Source organism: Gambusia affinis, linkage group LG01 (genome assembly GCF_019740435.1).
Source record: "Gambusia affinis linkage group LG01, SWU_Gaff_1.0, whole genome shotgun sequence".
In the NCBI taxonomy this organism is placed as follows: Eukaryota; Metazoa; Chordata; class Actinopteri; order Cyprinodontiformes; family Poeciliidae; genus Gambusia; species Gambusia affinis.
In genome coordinates this window covers 36,118,420-36,140,039 of record NC_057868.1, presented here as the reverse complement: position 1 = coordinate 36,140,039, position 21,620 = coordinate 36,118,420, and the positions used below count along the sequence as shown (strand labels likewise).

At 38.4% G+C, this 21,620-nt stretch overlaps 1 protein-coding gene across 1 annotated transcript in view; it reads right to left on the bottom strand.

Moving 5' to 3' along the window:
• itga5 (integrin, alpha 5 (fibronectin receptor, alpha polypeptide)) overlaps positions 1-21,620 on the bottom strand; it is a 50,461-nt gene that overhangs the window by 23,231 nt on the left and 5,610 nt on the right. Inside the window, exons 2-14 of the mRNA XM_044113705.1 lie at positions 11,619-11,749; positions 5,551-5,651; positions 4,319-4,442; positions 4,113-4,174; positions 3,944-3,989; positions 3,721-3,846; positions 3,592-3,636; positions 3,370-3,413; positions 3,145-3,201; positions 2,616-2,668; positions 2,298-2,506; positions 490-681; positions 360-405 (exon numbers count right to left, since the gene is read on the bottom strand). Coding sequence (XP_043969640.1) covers positions 360-405; positions 490-681; positions 2,298-2,506; positions 2,616-2,668; positions 3,145-3,201; positions 3,370-3,413; positions 3,592-3,636; positions 3,721-3,846; positions 3,944-3,989; positions 4,113-4,174; positions 4,319-4,442; positions 5,551-5,651; positions 11,619-11,749 — 1,236 coding nt within the window. The remainder of the gene's footprint in view (positions 1-359; positions 406-489; positions 682-2,297; positions 2,507-2,615; positions 2,669-3,144; positions 3,202-3,369; positions 3,414-3,591; positions 3,637-3,720; positions 3,847-3,943; positions 3,990-4,112; positions 4,175-4,318; positions 4,443-5,550; positions 5,652-11,618; positions 11,750-21,620) is intronic.

Below are 21,620 nucleotides of genomic sequence, written 5' to 3'. Positions count from 1 at the left end.
AATGGTTATGACTGTTGTCATGAAGAGTCATTCGGTAAATAATTACACTTTTAATGAAAGGTTTGGTAAAACCTTGCATTAAGTGTCATTATTTACAGAATAATTCGAAGTTGGCAAATTTAATGGACTTTTAACGTAACTTTTAGTACAACTGAAAACAAACCATTCTTATCAGTTTTAATCTAGTCAGAAAATATTCAGCTCTACGTTGCAGCAGTAAACAGGCAGATTAGCACATTACCTACTTGCAGTCTTTACATGTTGAGTTGACAGAATGAAAGTTAATGAATCTCTCAGGTAACGTTTACTATTTAAGCAATTATGCAAGTAAGAAAAATGCTAAAAGTTAGAATCCATACCTATAGAGAACTGCCTTATTTACACCAAAAGCTCCAACAATGAGGTCTGGAAAAACAGAAGAGAAGGCATAAAAATCAAACCCTGGATTAAAAGGTTTTTTAAGTCCTTCAAAATAAATAAACACCTTACCAGGGTATCCATTCATGTCCAGGTCTTGAGCTCCTCTGAGGGAAAACCCAAAGCTAGCAGGAAGAGCACCAGCAGCCCATTGGCCTGCAATCACCTGAGAAGGCTTTTCCCTGAGGCCTTCAGAGTATCCGTTGTAGATGTAGACCAGTCCCCGGCGATCATCACCTCCGAATGGACAACTTACAGCCACATCTGTCAAAAAGGTCAAACCACAGGACAAATATTAACTCTCCTTATCTGCCAATACGAATTGCAATTTTGAACCAAGAGTTTGAATGATAAAAACGTAAAATTTACCATGTAATTCTAACTTTTAGGAAAAATAAGTGAACAATGACAGAACATGAATGAATCAGCCGTGACATTTCATGGTCTTCTTGACCCTCCATTTCCTATCATATGCAGTGGGCGGCGTAATATCCGACTGAGCTCATGTACGGAAATAAAAGATCATTGTCGGAGCATTCACCGTCCACATGATGATCTACGCAGTTGCTGGTTTTTTCCTGGATGTGGCATGAGTCAACATGCAGCATGTTAACAAGGAACTCCATTTGCAGGGAGGTAGAAAAGACAAATCCTGCAGAAGATTGTGAGGAAAGCTGAAAGGCTCATTGGGGACTCCGCTGTCGTTGAGTAAACTATAACGTAAAAACAACCAGACGGTAACAGCTTTCTGCTTAAAGCTGTTAAAATACTCTAGTTGATGTCATATACTTAATATTATTGAGCCAACTTCCTCCAATTTCTTTCATAACAGTCTATGGAAGATTCCAAAGAAAGTGTTTTTATTTACATTGCATATAATTAGTTAAAATGGAATAGCAAATGAATGTATTTAATGATTTCATGTTACGTTGGGTTTATATTCTGTAATTTCAGATGCTAACTTCACTCACACTTTGGGTGAATATTAAAAAAAAAAAAAAAGCAATATTTAGCCACCAGGCTAAACATTGCTTTTTTTAAAATCTTTTTAAAATGTTTCATATTTTAAGACTTTATAGTTGGTATATCTTCCAATCTTTCAATAACACTTAATTATCAAGTGATATTTTCAAATTTCCTGTCAACTTTAAACATTTTTTAACTCAAAATCACGACGAGTCACTGGATGAATGACCACCGGGCTTAGCAAGTTTTCTGGGAGAAATCTTGAAATTATATTATGTAGACAAATCCAAAACCAAAGAATGCTGATTGTCATTCAAAGCACAAAAACTTGGAAAATGCCAATTAAAGAAGCTAATGTCTCCAGTCCAGCTGTTTAAGTAGTCATGACTTATTGTAGCTCAATAATTACATTAAACATATTTTCTCTATTGTTTGCCTGTTTGCTACTTGTTATACATTAATCTGCGCACACTTTGCAAAGACAAATCAAAACATGGTCTCATGTTTTTCCACAACTAAATTTATTGTAATGGCGTCTCGTAGCAAAATATCTTAAAATCTGTAACATGCTTCAATATTTAAGCTATTGGGAAATAGCTTAAATAAATATTAAATATTGCATAACTTCCTGTGAGTGCATAACCCACAGGAAGTTGAGTTTAAGGTCACCCACCTCATTGTATGAAAGTACTATAATAGAGTGATTTCTTTTTCACATTTCACACTTGCTTACTTTCCTAATAAACACAATTTGAAAACTGCTCTTTGAATTTTTTTGGCTATAAAATATCTTTGATAATGCAAATAAGATTTGTGTGACAATGCAAAACAAAAACAGAAGAAATCTGTTGGTATTTCTTCGTGGTACTATGCGGTATCTTCGCCTGAGGTGTCATTTATAGTTCGGCTCTTACCATTAAAACCATCCTGGTTCAAGTCTCCCAGTGGTGCGATGGTGCTGCCAAATCTCCCAAACACCTCCTTGCCTGTCAGGCTGGGTTTGGTGATCTCCAGGTGTAACGGACTGCGTTGCAGGTAAATGTAGACCCGACCCATCTCTTCCAGACGACCACCAGAGGTCCGGACCATGAACATGGGCGCTCCCACCAACAGATCAATCATCCTGCAAACGTGAAAACAAGACAGACTATAAAAACTCGAAGCATTAAAAAAAATAAAAAATAAATCACTTCAGCAGTTAGGAAGTTTCCAGTCTAGACTGGTTTACTCACCCATCACTGTTGATGTCAGTCGTTGCCAGTGCATAGCCAAAATATGAGCCCATCTATGAAGAAAAAAAGGGTAGAACCAGAGTAAATCTCAAAACCTACTGTAACAAAATGTGTCCAAAACACACACTACAAGCTCCAGACCAGTTTTTTCCACTAGTTTAACAAAAGAAGACCTAAAGAAAATGCAAAAGCTTGATGGATTTTACAGGTTGAGAGTTTATGGGAGTCTTTCCTGCTGAGTTTTACTATTGTGTGCTGTAATTCTGATCCCAAAAACAACATAAAGTCAGAATGGGTCTTTACTGTGAATGAAAGTTCACATCGGACCTACTTACTCAGCTGAATCATGTCTGTCTAAGAAAGTCAACGCCATTTTATTCCCAAACTTAGTTGGTTATTTGCAAAAAATAGTCTAAACATTAACATTGTGTAGCATTACAATCACTACATTACTTCTACAAAGTATTGTAAATCAGACTTTGTTAAAGAAATTATTTTTTTCTGAATTAATTAAACCTTTTCACCTTACCTGCTCCCCAGTGAAGTTTCCCAAGGTGTTCAGATCTGAACCGTTCAAAATGGACACCTGCAACACAGAAAACACATATGGAGAACATTTTTACTGGGTCAAATACAATTCCTGGAATTTGCTTTAGAAGCAATGTGTGTTTAAGTCTTTTATTTTTCCCCAATTCTTCATCCCTGACGTGCTATCACTTCAAAAATGTCAATAAAGTATGCTTTTGTTTCTTACCAAACCATAAAGAAGATGCCCCTTCGGAATCCCAGTAACAAAATCTACAGGGGAAAAAAACAAAGATTATTAGGAAAAGAGCAAAGTAATAATCTGCAGTGAAAGTAACTGCAGATTTATAATACTCACTCAGCAATCACATAAAATATTGTACCATATTTGCATTATTAATTTAATATGACACTCCACCAAACCCCAGGAATGTATGTTAGCTTGATGTACCTTCCACCTGATCACCACTAAATTCCCCAACAGCAACAGAGTAACCTGGAAAACATACAAGACAGACATCAGGGTGAACTTTCACAGCAGAAATTAATATTAAACCAAAACTTATTGAACTCAACTTACCTTGGTAGCTGTCATCATGTGAAGCCTGAATCTGTCTGGTCTGTACTTGACCCTTTACTGCCTGCATAAAATAGCCTGGATAGTAGGCTTTGATGATGTCTTTCTTAGCTGCAGAGATCACCTGGCCTAAAGGCGGAGAAACCAGAAAAACTATGAAGAAACTGATCTTCTCTACTTTGATTTTTGATGACTGTACAACATAACTGATGCTATCTCTGCATACCCTGCCAGTAGTAGCTGCCAGGTCCTCCCAGAACCACTCTGCCATCCTGAAAAGACGGCATGTGTTACATGAGTGAGCAAAGCAGAAACGAGAAGAGATGTTAAAAACTAACATCAGATCTGAACGGTTCAGATCTGACCACCTTGGGAAACTTCACTGGTGACTTTACCTTTGTAAAGTCAGCACTGAATCCTCCCTGACAGTAACCTTGTCCTCCCCGATCGCTAAGTTCTACAACAAGGAAGGAAAAATGTTTGTTTTTATTTTGCCCAAGTGTCTGGTTTCAGGCAATATTCCACAAAAATTATAAATACATTCACCCAAATCTGAAATAAACAAATTCTAATGATGGATTAAAAGTGAAGTGACGGTTACCTGTCCGACAGGGAGCATACTCCACAAATTTGGTGAAGTTCTGAATCGAGAGGTAGCAGGTTCCTGTGGCATCAGAATAGGCTTCCTCCTTTTCAGTCCGCCAGTAATAAAGAGGGGCGCAAGCCTGGAGTACAGTTAGGAAAGATACAGGCAGACATGGCAGGTGTTAGACGCGACGATAATCGGTATTACACACACTATAAATCTAAATAACTCAACGTTTACACTCGCACATGATGACATGGCTGCAATTCTACAACCAGACATCTTTGAAAGGCAGAAGTAGCTCCTACTGGATGGTAAGTCAACAACAAAACTCTTGTCTTTTCCAGCAGCCATTATACAATGCATACAGCAGTAAAATCAGCTGACCCTTCGTCCTGGAGCTCTGCTTGGGTTGCTAGGTAACGGACTGCGCAACACTGGGGTTGCTAGGTGACAGGCAGTGCCTGCTGATTTGTAACTTTATATTCTGCAGATTTTTAAAGCGGATCATTTTCCAGACATTAAAAAACATTAGCTATTAGCTTATTACTAAAAACAGCAGGGTGGTTCTTTAACCACTTGGGTTGATTTTAGAAACAGTAAAAACCCAAATGGAAAAACAAAGAGAAGGAAAACATGATTTTTGTATAAAATACATTCCCTTTAAGAAAAATTCATAAAATTTTTATGGCTCCTACTACTTGGTGTGTGGATGCTAATTCATAAAATTAGGGTGACTTTTGCCTATATTTTCTTCCAGAAACCGACATACAGATTTTTTTTTTGCAAAACTCTTCAAAAACCATGTAACATTTACAGTTCCTGCCACAATAAAGCCATATGTTTCTCAATAAAATACACTGACGTCTGAGGACAAAATGTAGAGATTGCAAAGGAGTGCAAGAAAGAAACTTACTGAAAACAGGAAGGAAACCCTTGATGCCACACGTGAGAATAGAATAATGTGAATTCATTTAGAGTCTGTTTGAAAGGTTAGTTTGAAACCATTTCAATGTAAAATGGAGCATGTTGAAGGAAAACATTGTTACATCTCAAATCAGTTGTGCGGCTGCAAGAAAAAGGTTTAACAAGGTCAAAGGCATTTTATGCATTTTTAAAAGTTTGTTCAAACTGAATGGGGAAGAACAAATTAGGGAAAACAGGGAAGTCGATCTTAATTTTAATAATAACCAGTGTGTAGCAAAATCAAAACCATTAATACTTCACAAAAAGGAGGATCACCTTACCAAAATTGTGTCACCGTGAGAACGCACTGTGGCGCCAAACCACTGGTGGGATTTGAAATCAACCTGCTGAATTGTGCCATTGATCAGGGAACTGCGATCTCCTGGGGAAACGGATGTAAAGAAAAAGACTCCGAGTTACAGACGGTTGATAAAACATGCATTCATTCAACTTGACCCCAGCTATCCTAATTATCCCTTCCCCATCCTCCCAGAGACTCCTGAAAACATCTGCGCAATTGGCAGACAGCTGGAAGTTTGATTCCAGTTAAATTTTTTTTTTACCATGCAAAGATTAGTCCAACAGTATGAGAATTAGAAAAGGGGACGTCTGCCAAAACGTCACGGCTCAGGAGCGAGACCAGGTCCAGATTGGACCAGCCTGTCATGACCCTGCTGACCCTCTGCTCTGTTTGGCCACCTGGCCAGCAAGACTGATCCCGTCTCCCACTTTGACAGCAGCAGGTGATATGACAGATGGTCTCAGGAGTCGGGTTTAAACATGGCTTCATTTGAACACAGATGCTACATTTCTGCAGTAATAAAGCTGAAAATGCAAACAAACTGATTAGGAAAGGAGGACTAAAAACCTCCACATGGATCATACCAGTGTACAATCAATCACACATCTGCAGAAGAGCACGGCAGAGTCTAGTGGGAATGTGGATGTGATGAGAGAAAGCTCTATGCATGTCTGCGCTTAAGCTTCCCTTTCAGCCAAAGAGGCAAAGAGAGCTGAAGATGAAGGTCTGCTCCATCTCTTGGTGGAAACAGCCTCGAGTCTGAGGTCCAAAAAAAATATACACACTCTGGCCTGGCTTCCTTGAAGCAACTTACCATTCATCTCTGTTCAGACACACTTCACTCTGCTGCTATCTGTTTTCATTTTCAGCGATGTCTCCGTTTCCCTTTTCATTTTTCTTACACCCTCTCACCCAAGTCTCAATGTCTACACAGCAAAATTTTCTCCTTTTCTTCCAGGGTGTGCTCCCGTTTCCTTGATCAAATTGTTAAAAATGCTTTTTAATAACCAGGATAGATTTTTCTGTATAATCCCTCCCTGTCTCCGGGTTTTCCTCCTCCCTCGTGGACTGATGGCAGCCAGCCCAAGCCTCAGTCCAGAGCTGCTTTACCCACAACGGGGAAAAAAACGACATAAACTCTGAAGGTCAGTGAAACTCTCGCATGGCAACCTCAGTCAGTGTCATTTTAACGACTAACAAATCAATGTGCTTGTTCTGTGGTCAAACTGAAGACAGCTGGCAAGAATCATACGAGTCCCTCCGAGAGAATAATGAAGGAGATTCAGAGAAGAGTTTATTGCTGAGCACTGCCAATCAGCTGACTGAATGAGGACCAGGTTTTTAAATATGTATAGTTTCAAAACTGCAAACATTTTCTACTGTACCATTCCTACAGTTTGAAACCCTTTAAAACGCAGTCAGGTAAAACGCAACCATTGAACAGAGAAAAGACTAAGGGTTAATTTATACCAAGCCTGTTCAGTTCGCTTCATTCAAACTCTAGTTCGTTTGCCTGGAAAGTCCGAACTCTGACAGGAACCAAAAAAGCGAAGTCTGGCCCTCCTGTGAACTCTGGCAAGTGAAGGCTAAGCGGACCGGAAATCGCTCCAGAAGAGAAATCAGCCGCTCTAGGAAACTACAAATGCACGTGTCTAGAACTAGCAAGAGAAAGCAGTTTTACCAAAGACAAAAGAGAAATCCTACAACCGCTACAATCCAACGCTGCTCCATTTTTGTTTACATTTTGCGAAGACGTTAGTCGCGTTCAGTGTCTTCGTCTGAGGTTTTTGTATCATTTCCTTCAGTGGCTCTTGGCGCAGCGCCACCACAGGTAAGGAGGGGAACAAGTTTTTCAAACTTCTGAATCATTTGACGGTGCAGCGTGAAAGCGAACCACACACCAGCTGAAAATATAACAAATGTTGTAATTTACCCCAATCAAACAGAGTCTATCAGGTGCTATGCAGCTTCCCCCCCCTCTCCAATCTGCCAGTCAGCTGGCTGATAAGGCTACTCCACTTTTCCTTCACTTACAAGTAAGTCAAATTCGCCTCTTTCAAAATATTTCCAACTTCAAGAAACCTCGACTGCGATTATTTGTATATTTGTAGGCTGTAGCAGTGTTTAACTTTTATCATTTTTTAAGCAGCTGTAGTAGTAATTGTTGGATCTCTGTTGGTTTTGCGCAAACTTATCTTAGTATAATATCCTCAGACCGACCTACAAACCATTGTCATCTAATCAGAACATCTCCTTCATTGTTTATGTGAGGCTGGTTAATGTAGTGTGCTGATGTGACATGGTGCCAGGCCCAGTCTCTCCCAGGACTCAGGGGGGTCTGGAGCGCGTCTGTACATTCATACTCCACTTTGAGCTGTTTGTGAGTGGATAGAGCCATTAGGGGAGTTAGAGCCTCTCATAGTAAGGGTGTGTATTTCTGTGTTTGTCAGTGAGGTGGAAGACAAATGGTCAAATTCACTCAACACATCAGCTGACCCTGTGGGAGTACCAAGAGAAGGGGAGGTGGACGGAGCAGAGCAAGGGGGTTCTGGTTTCTCCCTCCATCCTCTCCCTCTAATCCTGCATTTACCCTCCAACAACCTCTCTTCTGCCCTCAGTCCCCTCTTCTCACAGATTCACGGACAGGCTCTTATCTCCACGGAAGAGGAAGTGAATGGGTGGGAGCTTCGGACCACTTTGACCCAATTAGTTGGGCTAATTAAGAGACTCTATGGCCTGTAGGTCAGAGCTCAAACACACTAAGGTAGACGGGAACCTCCAGCAATATTTTTTTTAAAGACACAAGACAGACAAGGGAGACACATTTTAAAACTAATTACAGAAATGCATCGAGAAATGGGCCGATTATCAGCTTACTGAGTCAAATTCTTTTCTTGTATTGCAAAATCACAAAATCTCACCAAGTATTTTTGTCTATTTTCTAGTTCAAATTTATTAGCTCACATTAAATAAGACAAAACTAACTTTCAAGTAACTATTGATTTTAAAAAGTACTCGCTCCATGTGCAGATTATTTCATCTTATAAGTAACAATCTGCCAGTGGAACTTGTACTTTTTAAATCAATATTAAAGAATTATTTACTTAAAATAAGTCCCTATATCTTGCTAAAAAGTTATTTGAATGTTAGTTTTGCCTCATTTTCAAGTGAACTAAGATATTTGAACTAGAAAGTAGATTAAAAAAAATATGTGGTAAGCTCTTGTGTTTTTGCATGAGTGAATTCAACACATGTAAGTGAAAACGTCTTACTTCAATAAGGAAGTTGATACAGTGAGAGAAAAATTCAAAATCGGCTATTTTTAATGTCAGTGAGGTAAAATTGTAAGTCAGAGGACACACATAGGTTATATATGATATGTCAGTACATCCCAAGACATGTGATTATTTCAAGCTGTGAGAGAGTGAGAGAGAGCAAGACTTTAACCAACTAACAGGAAGACAAAGTTTTTCTTATGTATTCTTTTGAGTATCATTAAACATGCTAGGTTTGGAAATATCTGCAGCCTCTTGGGAATCCCAGAGTTTGAAGTCAAGAGTTCAAACTCTGCAAGACTCCTGTTTTAGTAATGCTAACCTCGCTAACCAGGTTAATTGCTAACAAGATGAAACTCAATTATTTTGTATTTTTGGCCGTTTTAAAATTCATGCCACTTCATGGCAGAAATCCTAAAATATGTTTTGAATACCTTCCCGTTTCTTTTTACTTTGAATCCAGAGCTGACAAAATGTGGAATTGTCAAGTTGAAAAAAAAGAAACTGGCCACAAAATTGCTCAATGTTCACAGCCGTTGCTACCAAAGACAGTGCAGTGAAAGCTGCAATGAACGAATAGCAGCAGAGGATGTCATAAGTGTAACAGCTGTTTGTCATAGACACATTTCCATGCAGATATCCATGTACTGAACGCTGTACGACAGTTCATACAATGATCCAGATGTTAGAGCTGGCTCTGGGAGTGTAATCTGCTCCTTCAAAGTCTTTTGAAAATATGAAGGACACTCCGACAGCCCAAGGGGCCGACCTTGACTCTGAGGCCCCCCTGCTTGAGCATGACATCACTCCCTGTGGTCTTTGGCCAGCACCCATGGATGCACATGCAAGGAAAACTGGAAAAGTCCTGGAGCACTCAGTAAAATATTTTTTTTCAGCCTATGAAACAGAAGAATTTTACTCCCCATAATACTCTATGTTAAGTGAATGATATTTCTAAGAAAACAGCCCGAGTTTGATGCAGCAGCTGCCATTTTAAGGGTTTCATGCTTTCTTTGTTTTGCCAAGTTGGGCAAAAAGAGGCTGATGGAGACTCTGTCAACAAAGTGAAACATGAATCCAGTCATTCGACAACCTCCTGGACTTCCTCAAGTTGTGCCAAACCACTTAGCCTAATTTTGACTGAACAGGAACCTCCTTTGTGATGTCTGCCAGCTTCACCTGTCTTACAAACAGGATATTTCTTTCTTTGTTCTATTTGTTTACTGGTTGCTTATCTCAGTTTAAATCATCACGCAAGACGACACAAACATGGCCTGAAGGAAGGAGGAAGTATTGCACAGAAAACACTTTTCAACACCCCATTGTAGTGTTTGCAGATGCTACAAACACCATAAACACAAGACAATCAGACATTAGGAACAAATAAAGACAACAACAGATTAGTGGAGTGAAAGATTGACATACGGAGGAAATGATCTGATGACCAAAAGAGTGAAGAGAAATGTCAGAAAAGTTGAGATAATCTCCAGTGTTCTTTTCCAAAGAAGTGGAATTTCTATGCAATTTAAAAATATATTTCTTATCAATGAATCTTCTCAAATACTACAGCCAAGGGTTTTGTATAACAGAAAACAAGAACAATGATCTGGAGATGATTTATTTCTAACCTCAAGTAAACAAAAGCACAACACAGATTAAAAATAATTCCTTCCTTATTCATTAAACAAAAGTAAGGTCAAAAATTTAAATCCTTGAATAAAAACTTAACTTTACAGCAGCTTGTTTGCAGGGATGGCAGCGTCCCTTGACAGTGCTAGCTTTAAACATGAACAACACCTTTACAGATAGTATGAATCTGAATGTATTGTAGCAAATATTTTTCACTCTATCCTTTTAATAAGTCAAATTCTGTATGAGAAAAATTGTGTTGGATTAGAAAATTTGTGCAGCTTTTCAGAAATTTCACATTTAAGCTAAGTCTATTAAGTCTACAGTAACTACACTAAAATGGGGCATTGAAACTACAAAATGAAGCAAAATGCACCGAGAAAAAACTATTTTGCTTTTATTTGTAGCTCTTGAAAGAAAAGTTGGACAAAGATTGGTATTAGCTGGTCAGGGCTCTAATTGGTACATCGGTATTCCATATGGAAAAGATTGCCCTAGGACAAAAAAACAAGTTTGGCGTTTTAACAGCTTGCAAACTCACAAATGAATAAACCACAGCACTTCTGGAAAAATGTCCCTTTGGACTACAAGTGGAGGTGTTTGGCTAGGTGTCAATCTACCACTGTGAGACCAAGAACTCCTGAGTCAACAATATGTGGCAAACTGCAGTAGAAAAACCACCACAGAATGGCAGAAAAGGATAAGAATCAAGATGTTGCAGTGGTCCAGTCAAAGCTCAGACAACAACCAGATTTAAGTGTTTTGTTGGGATCTTTAAAATGTGTGCAAGAATGATTATCTGAAAAACTTTGAACTAAAGAGTGGGACAAGATTTCCCAGCAAACATGTCAAATTGAGCCAAAGTTGTAGAGAAATAGTTATTGCTGTCTTAAAAGCTGCTTCGCTGAAGGCTGTGCTTACTTTATCACACATAGCTTTTCCATTTGAACTTCATCTTTGTTTGTTACACATTGACAAAAGGGAAGCTATTGTGTCCTTTTGTAAACTTGAGGTTAGACTCGAATCATTTTATAGCCCAAGAAAAACCAGACGAGTTTCATTACATCCTCATGTATAAAACTCTCCTGCTGAACGACTGTACATTAAAAGGGGTTCTTGCATGTGTAGCAGTCATAAATCTTACCTTCTGGATCGAATTCAATGGTGTGACAGTTCGATTGGCCAACGCTCCATGGACAGTAGAACACAGACCCTCCCTCAGTAATGTTAGTCTGGCTCGTGTTGGCCTTCGGGGCTCCAATAACCACACTTGCACTGTGAGGGAGAGAAGCACATTGGAAGTTTTTCTCTTTTTCTTGGTTTAAACGTAAAAACTAACAAATCCCAACCATTATAAATGTGACATTAAGCCATTATTCAGCTCTGCTGCTCTCAGTCTAGTGTCTATTTCCAGTCACCCCGTTAGGCATATCCACTGAAAACAGCTTGCACATTTTACTACTCACAGATTGGCATTCTCCCCCCCACATGCAGAACATTTTAACAGTTTGCAGCTCTGTTTTTGCATATCCCACCCGTCTATGAAATGGAAACTGTTGCTATCACATGTGCACATGTGACGCTCACATTAGCGTCCCTGGTTCTTTGTCAAATGCACAAGGAGAAACACTTGCATGGTCACACATTCTCCTGGGGGGGATGATTCAATAGGAAAACAAGAGAGCAGACACACTAAGTGGAGTCACACTCTTGTTTCTACAGCTGGGATGCTAAACGACTGTATCCTTTCAGTTCTACCGAAGGAATAGAGGAACCAACCACTTCAACATACTGAAAGAACAGGTGAGCCCAGGAGTAACAACTACCCTGGACGGACTTCAGAGGTAAACATGATTAAGAAAAGTTAGAGATGACATGTTAATGGATTCAGTCAAGATTTGTGCAAGGATAAAAGTGAACAAAGAAGTACAGATAATATGTCTTAAGTGGATCCTTCAGCCCTGACCTCATCACAAATACACTTGACCCAACAAGTACCAGACACAGTTACAGTTGTTTCCATGTGGGTAGCAGAGCGAAAGGACCACTGGGACCAGACAATGTCTAGGGTGCTTAAAAACAGGAAGAGCCCACCCATTCCTGCTCTGGATCCTCCAATAGTACACAAACGTTTACTTTTTGGCTAAACTTAGCATCCTCTCCCCAAGGGCAACACTCATCTGTAAGGCACAATGATTATAAAAACTCTACTCAATTCTCATACCCTTATAATTCACCAATATTAATCCCACTTAAACCATTACAAACCAATTGTATAAGGTTATAAGAATACTCCAACAAGGAGGCCAGAGGGCCAAACTCTCAAAGCATTTCTAATTTAATGGTTTTGAAGAGACAACCTTTGGGGGGAAAAAAACCCAGAAACTACAGAACAATAACAGAGCAACAAGTGAAGCAGGAAATCCTATTTTTGTACTGAGCGAGAAAACAGAAACAAATTACTTTATTTATAACCACTAATCCAAGCATATGTATCCCAGTAGAGTTGCACAGCTCTGAATTACGGCAAGCTCTTTTCACATTTTATTAAAGCTGCACACTTCAGTGTATTTTTGGATTTATTTTATGTGACAAACCAACAAAGAGTAGTGCATAAATATGATGCTAAAGGAGAAAGGAACAGCCTTAAACTTTCTCTAATGTCATTAAATAAAATCCAGAGCAGTCCATTTTAAAATCACCTAATTAGCAAATATTAATTTGATTCAAGTCTAAATACAGCTGCTCAATGTGCTGCTAGAAAACAACATAATTCATATTATGTTCAATCCAAGCCAAGAGTATGGTGATTGCAACCTTAGCAAAACACAAACAAGACACAAAAGGTCAATAAATACATAACGATCCAGGAAGAAAACCTTTCATAATCCCTGAAATACATGAGACTGGGATATTGCCTAATAATGCTCTCTGTTCAATGAGAATGGGGAGAATGTAATACTAGATGTGCAAAGCTGGTGGCGACACACCCCAGCAAGCTAGCAGCTGTAATTGTTGCAGTTGGTATTTCTACGACAGGGGTGTCAAACTCATTTTCAGCTTCGATTGTATCAAAAAGCCGAATGTAAAGGGCCGGTTGTGCCAGAATATACTGATAAAACCAATTAAACTGTTAAAATATAAATAATCAGCTGTTCCTCCAGGATTTTGTGATTGTTTGCAATCAAAAAATATGTAATTTTACACTGACCTTACAAACAATTTAGGATTGTCTATAAGGAATATTTATGATATTCACGCTAACATATGATGTTAAATGTGACTTTTTATTACTTGTATTGATCACGGACTATAACTCGGCATCAAGCAACACTGATGCAGCAGCAGCCACTTAAACTCCATGTCTTTGGCCAATTTGAGAACATTTGCAGTAAAACTGAAAAAATGTGGAGATTTGTTGATTTTGAGTGACTTTTGCAGATTTGTGAAAAATTGAAAGGACTTTTTGATGTAATTTGTAGCCTAAAGGGCCACATAAAAAGCAGCGGTGAACCAGATTTGGCCCCCAGCCCTTGAGTTTGACACACATATCTATCATTTGAACACAAATGTAGAGCACATTTCTTTATTTCTTAAAAGATTTTAAACCATACAGTAGTGGAATATATTTTAAACCATGTTTAAAATTTCTTATTGACATTTCAGAACAAGTATTTACATCTACAAACCACCCGAATCTATTTACAGAAAACATGCAATCACACTAACTCTATTTCATGCAAACTTTAGAGGGCTTACTAGAGCAAACAGCACAACTATGCAACTCATAATAACAGAGTCATTGGATATTACAAGTCAAAACATTTTCTGTTAAATTAGATAAGGAAAAACAAAACGTATATCACGCATCAACCAGAAAGTTTGGAGTTAATGGATGCTTATTTTACTTCCTTTGCTGCATAGATGCAGATGTAAAAAATAGAAATACCACCTCATTCTCACACACAAACAAACACAGACTGATATCAATCAGAAATTTCTGCAAATGAGGTTGAATTAGCTTTTAATGGGCCCTTATCTGCAGATGATCTAACTTTTTCAAACGTTCTCCCACCCAGCATACCTTTTCTGATTGCTGTGAGCTTAAACTTTGGCTTTTGTGTTGCTTGCATTTAATACACCCCTGGCATTCTGCATTATAATTTCCTTTGTGGGAGAAAGGGTCTAAGGATTGGCATGTAAAATTATTCAATTAGCTGTGGAGACAAGCTCTACTCACTCGAGTTGATCCTGCAGTGCTGATGGTAAGGTTGGACAAAAGAAGCCCAGTCAGGCAGACGCAGCTCAGCATGCATTTGAAAAGCAATCTGTTTAGAGGAATGCATTGCAAACTGTGGAGATAAGCTACTCTGTTTACTCACATGCAAGGATTTTAATTTCAATTTAGTCTCCAACTCCAACTAATTACCCTTTTAGAGAGTCTAGATATCTGAGCAATGTTCTGGTAGCAAAGCAGCTAAAGATGAAAAGAATTTGCAGCTTTATCCATTTTATCAGCTGTCACCCAGAGGCCGCTAACGATTTCCACCACCCAACTAACAATTAAGCATTCATTAAGCTACTGTAAATAATTCTGAATGCAACTCGGGAATGTGTAAACAACTTGACTGCAGCTGTCTCATTAAAGGGTCAAGCAATCTGGTGATATTCTACAAAAAATAAAACTCTTCCCGCACTGTAATTGCCAGACTGTAACCACTATTTTATGTGGGGTTGCAAAATTAAGGCTGATGCAAAGTGCTGGAACTCGCTGATGTGACATTATTGTGTGTGGCCATGGCTAATACGGTTTATGATGAGGTTTCAGGCTGAGGTTGTCAACAGGCAAATTCCATACACCCTCCTATTCGAGACCAGCACCCCCTTTCCATTCCACATTTAATTGTCTTCCACCCAGCTGCAAAGGCTGATGTCACTTCAACACTATTATAACAGCTTTAAGGGAGAAATAAGGGGGGAAAGAATCTAAATCACATTTGTTAGGCCTTCCAGTGTCGGCTGTAGTCACCATCTGCAGCCATAAACAAAGCTTAACAAATGCTGTGGCACATATGTGAAGGAAGCGGGCGGGTGGTGAAAGCACTTGTGGCCTTCAAAACTCACCATCACCTTAATAAAATGTGGACTGCAACTCGTGGGACTTACACTAAGCTTTCAACACTTACTTAACAAATGGAGAGGCTCCGTATCAGTAAAAAAAAGGGAAGTGCAGAGAGCTGATCCGAGCCAGGTTCCTGCTCTTGAGTCATCAAGTGGAGAAATGACGTGAATCGAATTCCTACTTCTTTCTTTGCGGAGACATCAGGTCTGTAACCAGCAGTTTCTGGTTTATCTTTAGATGGAAATATTTTTCTTTCTTTACTGTAGATAAAAGACTGATTCTGTTCCACAGGAGAAAGTATTTTAACCCTTGATTTTCTGTTGTCCTGTTATTTAAAGTTTGGTTTTTTTTCTTTAATTTTTGAAATAAAATATTTTGTATTTGATATATCTACATATTAGATAGTATAATATTCATATCTTCCCAATATACCAACATCTTTTCTATTAATATATTGGACTGGGCTATACCAGATACAATAAACAATTTTTTTTCACTTTTTTTTACTATAAACGAAATGATAAATGAAAGAAAATATTGAAAAAGTGGCTTTTATTTCAATCATCTCTTCTTTGAGTTGCATGAAGGAATATTAGAGCAGAAAAACGACGCGATTTTACAAAAAAAAAAATTGTGTTTGTTACAATAAAAGTTGTCTTAATGAGAAAAAAAGTTTAGTTGACAGCAGTTTTGTTTCTTCAAAACAGATACAGTAATTTACACAATTAATAATTTGATGCTGATGTTTTGAAGTATTAAGTATTTCTATTAAATATTATCTGTAAAATGCATAACTTTACAAGATGCTCAAAATTCCTCATTTTAATTTTTTTCTTAAAAATGTCAAAATACTAAATTTTATAGTTGACCTAAAATAAAAATCCACATAAATAGAAACTGAGAGGCCAATGGAAACCCAAGGAGTGCATTGGTGAAGAAAAAAACCCAGATTAAAAAAATAAACCCAAAATCAAAATAAATTAATCAAACTTTTGGGTTTTTCACAATTTATGAAATATATTAAGAAAAAAAAATGAGAGAACAGGTGGAAGACAACTTGGAGAGTTGGAGGAATGACAGTCAGCTGTAGAAAGACAGAGTGCATGTCTGTGAATGAGACAAAACCAGCTGGAACAGTGAGATGATGCAGGACTTCAAGTATTTACTGTCCAGGAAAACAGGATAGTTTAATGAAGAGGTGAAGAAGAGAGTCCAGACAGGATGGATAAAAGTTTCAGGAGCAATTTGTGATAAAACATTGGCAGAAATGAGGTCAGCACAGGTTGAGCGACGGGGAGATAAAGTTAGAGAGGCCAGACTGAGATGTTTGAGACACAGCTGCCAGGAAAAAGACAAAGAGGAGATATATGGACACAGCTAGGGAGGACATGGAGGCAGTTGGAGGGCAGAGGAAGTAGAAGACAGTCAGATGGAGGAGGATGAGTCACTGTGGCAACCTCTGAAAAAGGAAACAGCTGAAAGAAAAATAAGCAAACAATTTAACCAATAATAACTCAGAGATGTTTTCTAGTCAGTGAAAGTCCCATTCCCATGTGAGTTTGAATCTTATTTAACTTCAAATTCTGCGTATCTGTTCTTAAATGGGATTAATTTTGAAATATTAGCAACTTTTTGGAATCAGATGGTTTAACATAAATGTGTCAGTTAGTCAGGAAATACACATGAAGTCGGCTTTTTGTTGCTGGTGATGTCAACTACACTAATCTGTGAAAACAGTTTAGAAAGTACCAATTTTAAATTATTTAGTTTTTTTATTTAAAATAATAAACTCTATTTTAAGGTGAATACTTTCTTCAGTGTTTCTGCAAGTTTTATTTCACTTCAAAAATTTCAAATATAAACTTTTCAAACTGTCGAATCTGTAAGACTTTCCATAGCTTTCCAAGGTCCTAAATTACTTTTAGTTACTTTAGGTCATTCATTCCATCTTTTATTTCCCCTTTTTATTGCATTTTTGTTCCTTTTAATATTGAGAAATTTTCTTTTTTAAGTGTGTTACAGTTCTGGCTGAGGGAACCCATCTAGTTGTTGATGGTTTACAGCAGGAAAGCCAGATAAAATATATCTGAATGCTGTAAATTACAGCTTTTAAAGGTGACCTATTATGCTTTTTTGAGCAGATGTTCAATTATACAACCGTACATCTTTGAAAAGCAGACGTGGATCCTCCTGCACAACTATCAAGAATGCAGTAAGTGGTTTCTGAATGGTAAACAACACCCTTATCTTATCAAGAAACGAATGTGCAGCGCATACAGCTGTATAATCATCTGACCAAATGTCAGCTGACCAACCTGTGGTTGCTAGGTAGTGCCTAGCAACCACAGTGGAGGTTGCTAGGCGGTCACATTCCACAAAGCAGTGGAATATGACTTAATTTTTGAAATGACTCGTTTTCCAGACACCAAAAAACATTATATTATTGACAAGAAAACCGTTTAATCTGTTTTAGCAACATTAGAGACCCAAATGAAAGTTTAAAATCTACAAAATGAGAATTTTGCACATTTATTTCCATTTTTAATCTAGTGTTAATATCAAGTAACATCAGACCAAAGCGTTAGAAAAACCTGAGATCACAAATCTATAATCAGCTCATCTATATCTGCTATTCATTACTTGACTAATTCAGACTGACAAAAGAAAAATAAGAAGTGAATGATGACTTATTCTAGACAGCATGGAGCCAAATGAGCGGTCCGGTGTCCTCCTCTCAGAGCCAAGGCCAGACAGAAGCAGTGCGAGTTCTTATTCTGCCATATGGACGGTCAACCCCTCACATACACACACTCCTACACTAAAGTACAGGAGCATAGAGATGATGAGAGAAGCAGTGTCTGCTGGGATGGCGTATGATGACTACAGACCATCTACTGTGCTGAACTGCAGCCACATTTTTCATTGACCGTCACATGGAGCTGGAATTTTGAGCCACAACAGCAACATAAAAGAGATCTGTATGTTTCCTTGAAAGCCTGGGGCAAGATGTGTCCAAAAACGTAAAGACCTTCCTATATCCAAGGACGAACTTATAAAGAACCTGATTCAACGCTGATAAGATAAACAGTCCACTGTGTGGAGGACCTGAACCCAGATCAGAGCAAAAAAGAAATCTAGTTTCCTCAGTATTCTCTGAAGGATAATGCAGTTAAGCAACAGGTGGCCTGGAAATTACTAGCAGTGCTATCTATGGCATGCACACCCTGCTGTTTATTGTCGCGCAGGAACAATCTGACGACTTCCACACAAAATTTGAAATAACTGTTCAAACTTTCACACAACTCAGCAGGTTGGAGAGTCTCCAATCTGGTAAATGAATTAGCAAGTTTACACCAAAAAGATTTAGCCATTTTTTATTTTTTTTTTCCCCACTCAGAATCTTTCATCGAGGAGCTATTAGCTCACTTCCTGCCAAGTCACAGCTGCAAACACATTTTCCAAAGTGGCACGTAATAAACTTGTTACTTTTGCAAAACATCAGAATGTCTTATAGTCGTAGGGAAGACAAAGTTTCCAACCCCCTTCAGCAACAATTACCACCCAATCCTCCCCTCCTGGAGGTTCTCCTGCAGGCGGTTTAACAGCCTGGTGGTTCACACCTCTCCACAATGGCCACATCAGGGGGCCCAATGCTCTCACCTCAGGATAGAGAAGCTGTTGTCTAAAGGGAGAAATGGTGATGAAGGGGGTTGCAGCTGTCTGAGAGCTAATGTCCAACCCAATCCAGAACTTCAGGCCCTTCCCACACTCCCAGCTCCCTGCAGAAGTATTCACACCTCTTGAACTTTTGAGCAATTTGCCACAACATGACTGCAAACTTTGATCCTGATCCATTGCATTAGGATTTTAAATAATAACATAAAACACAAAGTAGTGAAGTGGAAGGAAAATTATATGCAGCTCTGAAAAGAATTACAAATAAAGGTTGGGAAAGTGTTGTGTTCTGCACCTCTCTTACTCTGATACCTCTGAAGTAAATGTAGAGCACAAACTGAAGGCCTGGGGACCAAATCAGGACCACAATAGACTCTATAGGGCTACATAAATAAAACCTTTAGAATGATATTTGTGTGCTTAAATACTATTTTATCAATGCATCAAAGCAGTTTTTATATATTACCAAAATGCATCGATGTGAAAAGATATACTCGTTGAATAGAGAGGCAGATATTTATTAATGGATAGTTTTAAGAGCATGTCCCAACTGCAAACCTACCAAGACATGGTCATCTACATAAACTGAGAAGCTGGACAATGAAAGCGGTAGTCAGCAGCCAAGAGGTCAATGGTAATTCTAAAGCAGAATCACATAGTATCAAGTAGAATATGTTGTGCATGGCAAAAACTGCTAAAAACTCTAGTATAAGTCTTTCTTGAGGTTTTCCATTAGCAATGTGGAAGATAGCAATGACGAATGGAGTTGAAAGCAGTAATGAGGCTGGACTGAAGGTTCATCTTCCAGCCATGAAAGCAACTAAAAAGCAACTGGAAATCAGAAATACATGAAAATTCCTGTTTTCAGATGCATTCCACATAAACTGACTGAAACTGAGCTAATTGGAAAAAGTTATGACTGAAGTCATAAAAGTTATGAAAAGGCCATTCAATAACCACCATTTCTCTTACTTCTTACCAGAATTCCTTGAAGTTTGTTGCTCTTAAGTGTCAAAATGTGAAAAGTTCAGTGGGTTTGAATTATTTTGCAAAGCACTGCACAGAGAAACTAAAAACCACAAGCCATTTTTAAAAGCCTTCTTTCTTAACTTTGCTGACTACACATGCGCTGACGTCATGCACTCTACTGGCTGCCATATAAAGGATAGCCCTTCATCAGATTACCAGTGATGTGAGTCATTTGTGTGAGCGCAGGAGGCCGGAGTTAAAACAAACCAGCCCTACAGGCAGACACAGATTTAGTCCAGCAAAGCATGAGTCAGGGCGACCCCGTCCTGACCAACGGCCAAATCCATTCCCCAGTAGACATGAAGTCCTCTGGGCATTCCCCAAGCAATTCAGCAGAAGGTTCAGATACCCTTTAAGCTCATCATCATCATCATCATCAACTAAAATGACATCTTTTTAAAAGAAAAAAACCACATACTGTAATATAGAAACTCTTAAGGCACAAAATGTTCCCAACCACCAGCCTATTACCAATGGATGCACATAATGTTCAATAAAGAGCATTTTGGCTGCTTATTAGAAGACTAGTATGTATTAAGAACAGTCATTGCAAGACCTCCTCCAACAGAATACGGTAAACAATTTCAGCCATCAGACAAAGGCTCTCTTGTTGTTTACACACAACAAGGACTTGGATGAAGAAAAGCTTGGCAATCCAAATATACAAAGCTGTGCTCCAGCAGCTCAAACATTCACTGGCTTGATTTTGAAAAAGACCTAAAGAAAGAGAAACCTGAGAAAACAATAACAAAGTTGGAGTTGATGTTGCAAAAGGAAAAGGCTTTAAAAATGACAAGGAAAAGAAAAATGGCAGCAGATTTAACAGCCAAGGGAGTCCTTGATCCAAAGTCAATATTAGCTCAATTCTAATCCTATTTGAGAGGGTAACCTCTCGAAGTTCCCAATGTGGTCAGTCAGACCTCTGTTTACAATAGTCACGGTATCTGCTTCAGTTCCAAATTGCCCCTTGGCTAATTCCTACCATTTAATACCCAAACTTTGCCATTTTTCCTTTCCCACTTTCACTTCCATAAATGTAAACAAATGAATTTGTAGCCATGATGTTGTGCAGTAACTCTGTGACCTTTTGTTAGTGGGTGTCACACAATGTATCCCTGAAGCCACATTTCCTTACCGTACCAAAAATCTGACAAAAGACTTTTTTTTTTTTTTTAAGTGATCGCTCTACATTTCTCAATGGCAGGTACAAATTTGGCAACACCCAGTAATAAACTGTTCCATTTTACACCCCAAAAACCTTTGAATAAAATGACCAAAACAAAGAGATTAGCAAAAAGAAAAGTACAAAAGGACAAAAAA